The 13,058-nt window shown below is 41.6% G+C and overlaps 1 protein-coding gene across 2 annotated transcripts in view; it reads right to left on the reverse strand.

The window, feature by feature from the left end:
• Window positions 1-13,058, reverse strand: part of plxdc2b (plexin domain containing 2b) — a 335,111-nt gene that overhangs the window by 78,073 nt on the left and 243,980 nt on the right. For both annotated transcript variants that reach the window (XM_060932768.1, XM_060932767.1), the window contains exons 8-9: window positions 11,845-11,940; window positions 9,443-9,524 (exon numbers count right to left, since the gene is read on the reverse strand). In XM_060932768.1, coding sequence (XP_060788751.1) covers window positions 9,443-9,524; window positions 11,845-11,940 — 178 coding nt within the window. The remainder of the gene's footprint in view (window positions 1-9,442; window positions 9,525-11,844; window positions 11,941-13,058) is intronic.

The following is a 13,058-nucleotide window of genomic DNA, read 5'->3' on the forward strand; positions in this document are numbered from 1 at the left end:
ATTTACACAGTGTTATATATGTACACTCTATAGCACATTACAATTAAAAAAATGCAAATGAATAATTATACTTCAAGTCTAAAATCACTACAGAGTAAAAATACATTTTAAAAAATCATTAATTTTCAATAAACAAGTCAGAATCTACAAACCTGATTCCAAAAAAGTTGGGACAAAGTACAAATTGTAAATAAAAACGGAATGCAATGATGTGGAAGTTTCAAAATTCCATATTTTATTCAGAATAGAACATAGATGACATATCACATGTTTAAACTGAGAAAATGTATCATTTAAAGAGAAAAATTAGGTGATTTTAAATTTCATGACAACAACACATCTCAAAAAAGTTGGGACAAGGCCATGTTTACCACTGTGAGACATCCCCTTTTCTCTTTACAACAGTCTGTAAACGTCTGGGGACTGAGGAGACAAGTTGCTCAAGTTTAGGGATAGGAATGTTAACCCATTCTTGTCTAATGTAGGATTCTAGTTGCTCAACTGTCTTAGGTCTTTTTTGTCATATCTTCCATTTTATGATGCGCCAAATGTTTTCTATGGGTGAAATATCTGGACTGCAGGTTGGCCAGTTCAGTACCCGGACCCTTCTTCTACGCAGCCATGATGCTGTAATTGATGCAGTATGTGGTTTGGCATTGTCATGTTGGAAAATGCAAGGTCTTCCTTGAAAGAGACGTCGTCTGGATGGGAGCATATGTTGCTCTAGAACAGGGGTGTCCAAACTGATCCATAAAGGGCCATGTGGCTGCAGGTTTTCATTCCAGCCATGCAGCAGCACACCTGACTTGGTTCATTCAATCAACTGAACTGTCTTCACACAGTCAAATACTTGCAGCCACACCCACCCTTGATTAAAGGGTGGGTGTGTCAGTTGATTGAATAAGCCAAATCAGGTGTGCTGCTGCATGGCTGGAATGAAAACCTGCAGCCACACGGCCCTTTATGGATCAGTTTGGACACCCCTGCTCTAGAACCTGGATATACCTTTCAGCATTGATGCTGTCTTTCCAGATGTGTAAGCTGCCCATGCCACACACACTAATGCAACCCCATACCATCAGAGATGCAGGCTTCTGAACTGAGCGCTGACAACAACTTGGGTCATCCTTCTCCTCTTTAGTCCGAATGAGACGTCGTCCCTGATTTCCATAAAGAACTTCAAATTTTGATTCGTCTGACCACAGAACAGTTTTCCACTTTGCCACAGTCCATTTTAAATGAGCCTTGGCCCAGAGAAGACGTCTGCGCTTCTGGGTCATGTTTAGATACGGCTTCTTCTTTGAACTATAGAGTTTTAGCTGGCAACGGCGGATGGCACGGTGAATTGTGTTCACAGATAATGTTCTCTGGAAATATTCCTGAGCCCATTTTGTGATTTCCAATACAGAAGCATGCCTGTATGTGATGCAGTGCCGTCTAAGAGCCCGAAGATCACGGGCACCCAGTATGGTTTTCCGGCCTTGACCCTTACGCACAGAGATTCTTCCAGATTCTCTGAATCTTTTGATGATATTACGCACTGTAGATGATGACAGGTTCAAACTCTTTGCAATTTTACACTGTCGAACTCCTTTCTGATATTGCTCCACTATTTGTCGGCGCAGAATTAGGGGGATTGGTGATCCTCTTCCCATCTTTACTTCTGAGAGCCGCTGCCACTCCAAGATGCTCTTTTTATACCCAGTCATGTTAATGACCTATTGCCAATTGACCTAATGAGTTGCAATTTGGTCCTCCAGCTGTTCCTTTTTTGTACCTTTAACTTTTCCAGCCTCTTATTGCCCCTGCCCCAACTTTTTGAGATGTGTTGCTGTCATGAAATTTCAAATGAGCCAATATTTGGCATGAAATTTCAAAATGTCTCTCATCTCATTCTCATTATCTCTAGCCACTTTATCCTTCTACAGGGTCGCAGGCAAGCTGGAGCCTATCCCAGCTGACTACAGGCGAAAGGCAGGGTACACCCTGGACAAGTCGCCAGGTCATCACAGGGCTGACACATAGACACAGACAACCATTCACACTCACACCTACGGTCAATTTAGAGTCACCAGTTAACCTAACCTGCATGTCTTTGGACTGTGGGGGAAACCGGAGCACCCGGAGGAAACCCACACGGACACGAGGAGAGCATGCAAACTCCACACAGAAAGGCCCTCGCCGGCCACAGGGCTCGAACCCGGACCTTCTTGCTGTGAGGCGACAGCGCTAACCACTACACCACCGTGCCGCCCTTCAAAATGTCTCACTTTTGACATTTGATATGTTGTCTATGTTCTATTGTGAATACAATATCAGTTTTGGAGATTTGTTAATTATTGCATTCCGTTTTTATTTACAATTTGTACTTTGTCCCAACTTTTTTGGAATCGGGGTTGTAAGAAGCATAAGCTGATTTAAATAAGAAGGTTTTCTATTATTTCTTGAAATTGTTAATGTTTATACTGTACATGACTTGAGTTCTCTCAGCAAGCAAACCTGCGTAGGCTAGTATTCTTCCACCAAATGAACTTCTCTTGATACTAGGAACCACCAAATCATTGTTGTTGTCTGCTCTAGTTCTCTTTGGGGGCCTCTTTGTTATAAGTTCAAGGTACGGTGGAGAAAGGCCATTCAGAGACTTGAATATCATGACTAGGACTTTGTACTGGAGCCGCTGAAGTATAGGCAACCAATGGAGTTGTTTCAGGACAAGTGTTATGTGCTCATATTTGCCACACTGTGAAATGGAACGTGTGGACATCTTCTGTACCCTGGTGAGCAGGGTATTATCTAGAAATTGAGAGAAGGGTGTCGGTGGGGGCATGCTCCCTCAGGAAAATTTGAAATATTGAAGCAAATTTGGGGCCCTCTGGTGCAACCTTGGAATGAAAAAGCAGTTGAGAGAAGCTCTTAAAATAAGGTGTTTTAGGGAGTGAATTTCTAAAAAAGGAGTCAGTTGACTCAAATCATTTCAAGAAAACTGTTTATTTTATGCCATTTTATAGCACATGTTGCCTTTGTGCCTAATTGCTCAGGCCTGATTAGCATGATGTGGTACATTGGTAATGGCTGTCCCAACTACAAAAGCTAACCTTTACCAGTACATTGCCATAATATCCTCGGTAACATCATGGCGGGCAGCCAGGGCCAGCAGCTGAACCTGGCTGTAGTATGAAAAAAGGACTATGGTTGGTTGCCGTGCCGTGCGTGTCAAAACCCTATGATATATGCTCACTTCATTTCCACGAAGGTAAGAATAAAAAAAATAAAAAATTTCAGAACTGGAGCAAGGTGCTCATTCTTATCCGGTGATGTGAGCATGAGTAACACAGTGGCTCGGTACAGCTTAACAACACAGCGGCTCAGCACAGCCTAACCTTACCGAGACTTAACCCTCTGGGGTCTGAGGGTATTTTCTGACACACTAATGATTTTGGCATGCTCTGATTTTGTTATCAATTTCAACAAATCTAAGCAGTATTTTCAAAGTCATATGATTCAGCACAAGTTCAGTGACAATTGTCATGCTCCGCCCCGGACTTCCACTCTGGAGATTTATTATCTCCCAGTTCAGCGCTAATTCGGATCCAGGACGGGACTTCCATCTTGCCGGCATTCACGTCCTGGTTTGCTCTGCTGTGTATAAAAAGGCCGTTCTCAGAAGGGGACTTTGCCAGACCGTCTCGTTGGTTTTTCATGTCGTGTCTGCGTCATTATTGCTTCTTGGATTTTGCTCTCTGTTTTGCCTGTTTCTTGTCACAGTTTTTTGCACTACGTTTTTGCCTTTTTTCATGTTTGTTGTGCTATGTTTTTGTCTCAAGTTTTTTGTCTGGACTATTTTTTATGCTAGCGTTTTTTTGTCCTTGCCTGCCTCGTTTTTTTGTCCCTAGCTTTTTCTGGATTATTTTTGGTTTATTTTTTTACTCCTATTAAATCTTTTTTATTATTGGATTTACTGGTCTGTGCTCTGCTCTTGGATCCTACTCACCACATCTCACCACCCATAACAGACAATAATATCTCTGGAGTATGTATGTCATGATTGCACTTGTACTTAAAAAAAAATTAAGATAAATGAAGATGTTGTAAAAAGCAGTTTTAGAACTGTGTTGGAATGTGTGAAAAAACATGACCTTACCATGGATTAAAGCAAAAAAAAATCATCTGACTAAAAAAAAAAGCTCCATGTCGTTGGCCCCTACCACGTCAGCGATGCGTCAAATTTTAAACGCCGTGTTGTCCATTATCCCCTAGGCCCCTACTTATAGTAGATTTACATAATTTTAACAATGACTAAAGCTAAGGCAAGACTTGACCATTATCATTACTGGCTATTCATGATGAAACATCAAGTTTTCAGCGCAAAGTGCAAATTTATTTCAACAATACTTTAGTAATGCACAGCAGTGGTTAAGAGAAAAGTGCAAGTGCAGTCGAACTTGAATCATGCTTTCAAAAGGGTGGAACAGAAAGAAAAATAAGAAAATCTGTTGAAATAAAGCCAGGAAACAAGAAAACTAAAGTGAAAGTTCACTTTTTCTGCTTCTTCGCAGTGAAGCCAAAAGCATCTAGCCTGTTTTTGTTTCTTTTTCCTTGGCACAGCAGCAGGAGCTTGCCATTATTGCCCATTTCATTTAGCCAAGCCCATCTCCACTTATTCTTTACCGTTTTGTCGATGTCTGACACATCTGTGCCTTCATTTAAAAGAAGCGTGTCCATGCTGGCAAAACCGAAAGTAATTTGACGCGCTCTAGTGATGGAAATCGAAGGGCCTATGTCCGGTGAAATATGGCCTTGTACTCGAAATATGGAAATATGGCCAGTACTCGAGTTGAGGGGGGATGTGGGTAGAGGCATCCCCCTTCTGAAATAAAAATCTCAAATCATCCCCCTTATAAAACGGCCATCCCCCCATCACATCCCTTGTGCCATTTTACCAATTAATGTGGAAATTAGCCTACTATTATTTTAACAAATATTACTACCATTTCAACATTAGAGGCTTTGCGCAGTGATAGCCTACATGTAGCCGGATAAAAAAGACGCATATTTATTTATTTGGTTGCACCTCTCATTCACACCTATACGGAGGTTTCAGTCACTGAAAACAGCTACTTTTGCAAACTCTGGGCAGAGTGGAGATTTCTGAAAACTCCATCTTCAGACACGCGTGTAAATCGGGAAAACAAAGCAGCAGTGGGCGAGAGGGCGCGCGCGAATATAATGAGTCATAGGTGTGAATCTTTCACCGAATGCCAATTGTCCCGGTTCTTCATGAAATCGCACGCGCACGCACAAATTCATTAGGTTAACTTTCAAATAACTGTTCTTGTGCACTTGCGACACCGGAGCCACTTTCCTGAATTTTGAGCTTTGGAGTATTCGCTTCTTTATCTATTTAATCAATGAATTTATTTGTCACATACATTAAATTACTAATGTAAAACATTAGTAGCCTATTTAAGCAATAGCTGTTTTCTCCACTGTTTTCCGACCTTTTGTGCTTAGTGAATGAGACACTTCATTACACTCCACTGACTGACTTCCAATTCTGGACTTGGAAACATAGGCCTACGAGATGGTTTTTTGGGACTTAATTCGTGTTGGTCCTTCACTATTAATTTTTGAGACTGACGAGGCACTAAATACTGTGGAATTATTTTCTCCTTACTATGAAGTTTGGCATCTTAAACAAGTGTCAGGAAATCTTGCAGCCCGACTCTGCAGCCTCCAATGTTTAAGCGAACTGCTGAAACCATAATGTTTAAAGATTAAATCGTAGGCTAATCAAACCAAAGAAAAACACAGCCTTTCCAGAACATTGTCTGCCGAAGCCTGTTTAACCTACAAAAGACTTAATAGCATAGATCTTGCTGCGGCTTCAACAGGGCTGTTTAGATTTTTTTACCTGATCACCTTTCAATAGGCAAATATCATCATTATTATTATTATTATTATTATTACTACTACTACTACTACTACAATAGGCCTAGTATTAGTAGTAGGCAAGTAGTTGCCTAGTAGTAGGACAGCCAGATTGTTTCATCAGTGGAGCCGCCGTTAAAAGGAAACTGATGCGGAGCGCCATGGCTCGCCTCGGGGTGAATCGCGTCCCGAGGCGCGGGGCTGGCCCGCCCTGGCAGCACTGGTTCGTTGGGGAGAGGGCAGAGGTCGCTGGCTGCCAAGTTTGGAGAGGCTGGGACCTCCCCTGGCCGAGTTACGAGCGTGCAAAGTCGGGCTGGAGCCGCCGATAGAAACGAAACTCAAGCCAAGCACCGCGGCTCGCTGCCTACGTCGAGCCTCCTCGGGACTAGACAGTAGCGTAGGCTGTATTTATTTATTTAGGCCTATCTAGCACAACAACTTATTCCTTTACATATACTCAAACATAGCACAAGAAAGGGTTCAACAACAGGCAATCACAGCAGCTTGGTGAAGTTCTAAATCACATCGGTGTCAGACCTATGGGCCTACCCCCCCCCTTTTTTTCCTCGGATCTGCATCACTCTCATTATTGACCTTTAGCGCTCCCAGTTGACAGAAATCCGTCGTAGCAACGAAAAACTTTAATCCATGCCTTACCCATTGTGTCGAACCGTTTTTGGTCACTTGAGGTGATTCTGTTCATTCTTAGGAATGTATCAAGCACAAAAACTTAAATCTGCTCCATTGATTTGGACAATTAACTGGCCATCAGAAAAAATGTATGTCCTATTGTTTTGGAATAAAGGTTGGCAGTGGGAGGGGTATTCAATGAAAAGAGTAAAAAAATTTCCATTCCATTCAATGAAAAGAGTGAAAACCCCTCCCAGTGCCATCTCTTAATCCCATCAGGTCAAGTCCTAAGGGTCATGTTTTTTTTCACATATTCCAACACTGTTCTAAAACTGCTTTTTACAGCAGCTTCATTTATCTGGTATTTGACTTTATTTTGGTATTTGACTATTCAGTGTGTCTTGAAATTAACTCTTGCACTATTTTACTCAGTTCAGAGCCACAACCAACTCTGTTACACAGTTACTCTGTAATTTTGCTCCCACTCCAAATTTTACTCTCTAAACTCAAAATAGAGCAAAATTAACTATTTTGAGGAAAATATGTTTAACTGTGGAAAAAAAACCCTGCACAGTCATTTTTCTTGTGTATGCACTACAGCGCATGCATATCAACTGATCTGCTCATCAGAAATAGAAGAAATATTTACACTTACTCGAGCTGATCTGTGGCTGAATAGAGTCAAAGTTAAAAAAATAAAAATTAAAAAATGGCACCGTTCATCATCAGTGTCACAGTTCTCAAGATTGAATTGAATCAATTCATTGGTGGGACGGTGGTGTAAGTGGTTAGCACGGTCACAGCAAGAAGGTTCTGGGTTCGCAGCCGGTGAGGGCCTTTCTGTGTGGAGTTTGCATGTTCTCCCCGTGTCTGTGTGGGTTTCCTCCGGGTGCTCTGGTTTCCCCCACAGTCCAAAGACATGTGGTTAAGTTAATACGGGATTACCTTGGGCTGAGGTGCGCTTGAGTGAGGCACCTAACTCCCAACTGCTCCCCGGGTGCTGTTAGCATGGCTGCCCACTGCTCAGGTATGTGTGTGCTCATTGCTCACATGTATGTGTTCACTGCTTCAGATGGGTTAAATGCAGAGAGGAATTTCACAAGCGTGTGATGAATAAAGTTGTTGTTCTTCTTCAAGAACTGAATCATGAATTGATTCGCTGTCCTGAAATTGAATCGCTGTCCTGAATCATCTGAAGTCCAAAAAATCCGCATGCCATCTCGCAACAAGTTTTACCTCCAAATAGCCTAAACTATGACAGATTTTATCCTGTTTACAGTGGGCATTCCTGAGAGAAACCAATTGAAACCAAACGAGTGAAAGTGATTATCATTCCGTTGCCATGTAAACAGTCTTTTATGAATGTATAAGTGTGCGCTCAGCGCTTTGCCTCAGGTATGACTGAGTAAGGTGACAAGTTTTATGTTTCATCTAATTTAGGTAATTTAAAAACTATAATATTATTTGGCAGTAGGCACATAGGAAAGTGTAAAGTATAAAGTTTCTGTCAATATGTTTATCATGCTTGTATGATAAAAAAAAAAAAAAAAACTCGTGAAGATATTTCTCTCAATACATGACCTACTCATTCTAAACCTGTTGAGCTTCACCGGCGAAGCTCTCGACCCCGGAGGGTTAAAGTGCATTTACATTCGGAGATCCTTTGCAGCACGCTGTGCATGTGCTTGGGAGCCAGTCATAATGGGAAACACCTAATGCTGATTTGTTAGCAATCAACACGTGCATATCAGGACACAGAGGCTTTGTGAAGTATTATCATTATCACCGTCACATTTGTTTGTAGCAATATTTATGACTGCTTTCGGTTTCATTTTTGTAAATATCATGCCCACTAATAAATACTTCTTGCATTTACATCCATCTACTGCCACATACCTCACAGAATACTTCGCAAGGTCTCTGTGAAAACAGTATCCTTATATGCACTCAAATCAGCATCAGGTGTTTCCCATAATGATGGGTCCCAATCTGAAGGATTCCTGACTGGGAATTTTGAAGCTCGTTGTTGCAAAAAATTACCTGTCGACTTGGAGTAATGGCTGTCAAAAAGACGGGCTGATGGGTCTCTAGATAACACGGAGCTGGTGAGGTGCTTTAATATACACTCTGGTAAGCCATAAAGGATAGTACAGAATCGTACTATAGTACAGATAGTACAGAAGGAAAGGACAGTAGATCATAAGGAAATGTAGATGAGATACTGTCCATCTGATGTGGATTAACGCAACTCTTAACAAGACTTACGTGATGCACACGGTGTTAAGTCAGGAACAGGACAAAATACAGTGTGAGAATATTTCAATATTTCTGAAAATCCTCAGCAAACCCATTCAGAAACATGAACGGCAGGATTCTGGGGAGGGATAGACAGTGGTAATGTATGTGAGACAGACTGAGAGACAGAGGACCAACAGGAAAAAGGAAGAGGAAGAGAGAGGAAAACACATAAGAGGAAATGAGAAAGTAAAAGAGAAGGGACTACACACACACACACACACACACACACACACACACACACGGAGGATAAAAGCACAAGAGCCTCTCAGTCAGTCTGTTTGATACTGGGTGTTTGATTCTCTCAGTGTCGCCCTGCTCTCATGTCAGGCCTGTGATGGAGTGAGTGTGAAAAGGTTTGGGGCAGAAAGGTGAAGGAGCACACATGAGTCAACAGGAAGGAGGCAAACACTATCCCTCCTCCAACACAGCCAAGGGCAAAGAATCAGCTGAGATGAAGTCTGATACTCTAACCCACACTTCACACCCAGTGTGAGGTGGAAAATAATAGAACACTGAGGTGAAACTAAACAGAAACAAACTCCACAGCCCCTCAGAACTGTACTTTGTCTTTTCTGGCTAATCTCACCTATTAAGTCGGTGGCACCAGCTGCAGTTGAAGTTGATCTCAGCAGCGATGCAGGCAGAACAGCTTCTAAACTGGAGACATGCTGTGGAGGAGAAAACAGAGTCATATAATAACCACATACAGGTCGAAAAGATCAAACCTAAGAACTCAATGTCCAGCCGGTAGTGCTCCTCGAGCACCAGCTTCACAAACTGCTGCTCACCTACAGTAATAGCCTAAAGCTAAACACACTAAGAGGAGAGTCTTATTTATTACATATACTGATGAGCTAACAAAAGCTTGGGATTGTCAAATATTGCTCCGATCAACAGAGAAAGGTTATCAAAATGGGAACCTGGAAAAATACTCCATTGCCCTCAGACTGAACCCACATTTTATGAACCTTATCAGACCGGCTGCCTATATAGTCTTCAGACACAGCTTCTCAGATGCAGTTTTGAACCAGTGAAACTACAGGTCCTGGACACACAATCATGCCCAATGGCTTTCCATTTTGGATGGACCATTTTCTTTTATCATTAAATTATGGGGTAAATTGGTATAAATAATGGATGATTTCATCTTGTATCACCTGGTGCCTTGTATTATTGGGCGGCATGGTGGTGTAGTGGTTAGCACTGTCGCCTCACAGCAAGAAGGTTCTGGGTTCGAGCCCAGTGGCCAAAGGGGGCCTTTCTGTGTGGAGTTTGCATGTTCTCCCCGTGTCTGCGTGAGTTTCCTCCGGGTGCTCCGGTTTCCCCCCACAGTCTAAAGACATGCAGGTTAGGCTAATTGGTGGCTCTAAATTGACCGTGAGTGTGAATGGTTGTTTGTCTCTATATGTCGGCCCTGCGATGACTTGGCGACTTGTCCAGGGTGTACCCCGCCTCTCGCCCATAGTCAGCTGGAATATGGCCTTGTATTTTGTGGAAATATGGATTTTTTTATCCATTATTTTTAAGTACTTTTATCAGTATTTATTTAATTATTACCTCTGCCAACTTTGTTGGAGGAGGTTATGATTTTGTCTCCGTTTGTTTGTTTGCCTGTTCCCAGCGTAACTCCAAAAGTAGTGAATGGATTTTGATGAAATTTTGAGGAAAGGTGGACCATGGACCAAGGAACAATTGATTAGGTTTTGAAGCAAATCCGAATATACACAGTACTGTGCAAAAGTCTTAGGCACATGCAAAGAAATGCTGTAGAGCAAAGATGCCTTCAAAAATAATGAAATTAAAGTGAGACGACCTTTTGATTTCATAGAATCGCTGAAATTTAGTTCCCTTTGAAATTTGGTCATTGTGATATATATTTACTTCTGTAATATCTCAAAACAAACAAACAAACAAAAAAATAGGCCATTCAGTGGATGGGAAGTTATTTAATTTGAGGGGATTAAAGCAAATAATGTGCATGAAATCGCTCGCTTCACGCAGTCAAGCAGACAGGGGAAGTCCGTGTGTGCATGCGCAGGTTTACCTTCTTCTTCTTTTGGGTTTTACAGCAGCTGGCATCCACAGTGTTGCATTACTGCCATCTACAGGTTTACCTTGACCGTGCACTGACAGTTCCATCATTCTGTCGCTAAACGAACAGCTGATCACACCGAGGTGCTCGCTGACCGCCGATATTTATTAGTCTGGCCCTGCGTTTCCTTTCCATTGCAACATAACGTCTTTTCTTCTTGCTTTCCATTACTGTAGTCGGTCCTTCACATTTCATTCGCGTCCTCCATTTTCCTCTCCTGTTTCAAATTCGTATCCCACAATGCCTTGCTTGAACGGGGAAAGCCCACCACGTGATGCATGACGTAGTATCTTGAATTGGGTCATGGTGAAGCAGGAAAAAGTAGCGGAGAATTTAAGGCCACGTGGCCCTAAATTCATTAATTGTTCTATTTAAAAAAAAAACTAATAAAATTGGAAGACTGTGATTCAAATTCAGTAGCTTTCGGTGGACTAAACAAAAATAACTGGGTGTCGGGGAAAATTCTTTTTATGACCTACACCTGAAAAATCTGAAAGGCAGCCTACCTTTAACGCAGGTCTAAAATGGTTGAAGGCACATCCTAATCCATTTCAGTTTAGCAGCAGTAAGTAACTAGACTTGTTTTTATAAACTTTCATATTTTGAATTTTACTGTATCAGTCATCCAAGTGGCTTCAGTGGTTCATGAAGCGTATATAAAACCCATGATTTAACTAAAAAGAAACAGAGAAAGTGTAAAGAAGCAGCTAGTTAGCTCTATGTCTCTCATCTCACAGGAAATAAGCTGCACTTAGTAATGATGCTCCAAAGACAAAGTGGCTGCTGGAGATGTGGCCAGTGTGATAAATGTGACAACTATACTGACAAAACATGCATCTAGCTGTCCTTTGTTACAGCGTGCTGTTCTGTGTGTTACTGTGTGAGTGATTTCTTACTAGGGAGTGGCATCATTTCCACAGCTGTGCTGTTTGTGATTTTGGTCTTGAGCAACTCCACACGGTGGTACTCATAGATGGTCTTCCTCCGAACATCTACACACACACACACACACACACACACACACACACACACACACACACACACACACACACACACACACACACACACACGTCAGTACCATAAGACTAAACACAACATCAAAACTAAAAGAGAGATTAATGTTTTTCAGATTTCACACCACTGTCTCCATTCGCTGTTTATTCTCCTCTTAAATTGCTCCATATGTTATCGTTGTCCATCCGCCAGGAGAAAAGAAATGAGATGAATGTGCTTTATGTTGCATGTAAAAGTCTTGTTTTGAAGGAAGGATTCTTCTTAAATCATATACAGCTTTTCTGACAATGCACTGTTTTTAGGGGATGTGAATGTGCGTGTGATTCACTGGTGAATAAACTCAAGCACCGATCAGGCAAAGTGAACTACAGTGTACAGTGAAGCAAATAAGAAGGAACTAATGAACAGATTTTGTGTATGCCTGACAGCTAGATACTTTTATTTGTCAAACCGCGCTATATTTAAATCTATTAACTCGACTAGGACCTAAATCCCTCAGGAAAAGTGTGTGGGTGTAATGGCTTCCATCTGTCAGATCATGCATGGAATTGCGGCATACTGGCATGGTACAGAATTTTATTTTTCCTTAAAGGGGCTGGCTCGATATTCCAGATACAATCCGCAACAATCTGGTGACATTTTATCTAGATTTTAAATTCTTTCGACTGATCCATTGAATTTTCAAATGATTACTCCATTGTCATGGACCTGAAGTGACCTCAGCTGTCTTGCACACAGCCGCGAAGGAAAGAAACAATAAGGCAGATTTTGTTCAGAGCTTTCATGTATGACGCATAGCAAAATGTTTGTTTACTTCCTGGATTCCAGCTTTTCATGGATCAGTGGTGTTTCCCTTCCTGCCTGCGGAGAAAAACTCTCAAGACGCAGCATGGATTCAGAGTTAAGCTCACACAGGAAATCATCAGCACTTCATTGCAGTGATCCTGAATGACTGCTAATTGCTTTGATTCGTCTTTATTTTTTATTTTTTTGCATTAGCAATATCTTAGAAATTTTTTTTAACCCATACCTGTTATTGAGCATCATAAAAGCCTTATCACATAGTATGTACTGTATTACTAAAACAACATGGACA

The sequence above is a fragment of the Neoarius graeffei genome, chromosome 1, assembly GCF_027579695.1.
Source record: "Neoarius graeffei isolate fNeoGra1 chromosome 1, fNeoGra1.pri, whole genome shotgun sequence".
In the NCBI taxonomy this organism is placed as follows: Eukaryota; Metazoa; Chordata; class Actinopteri; order Siluriformes; family Ariidae; genus Neoarius; species Neoarius graeffei.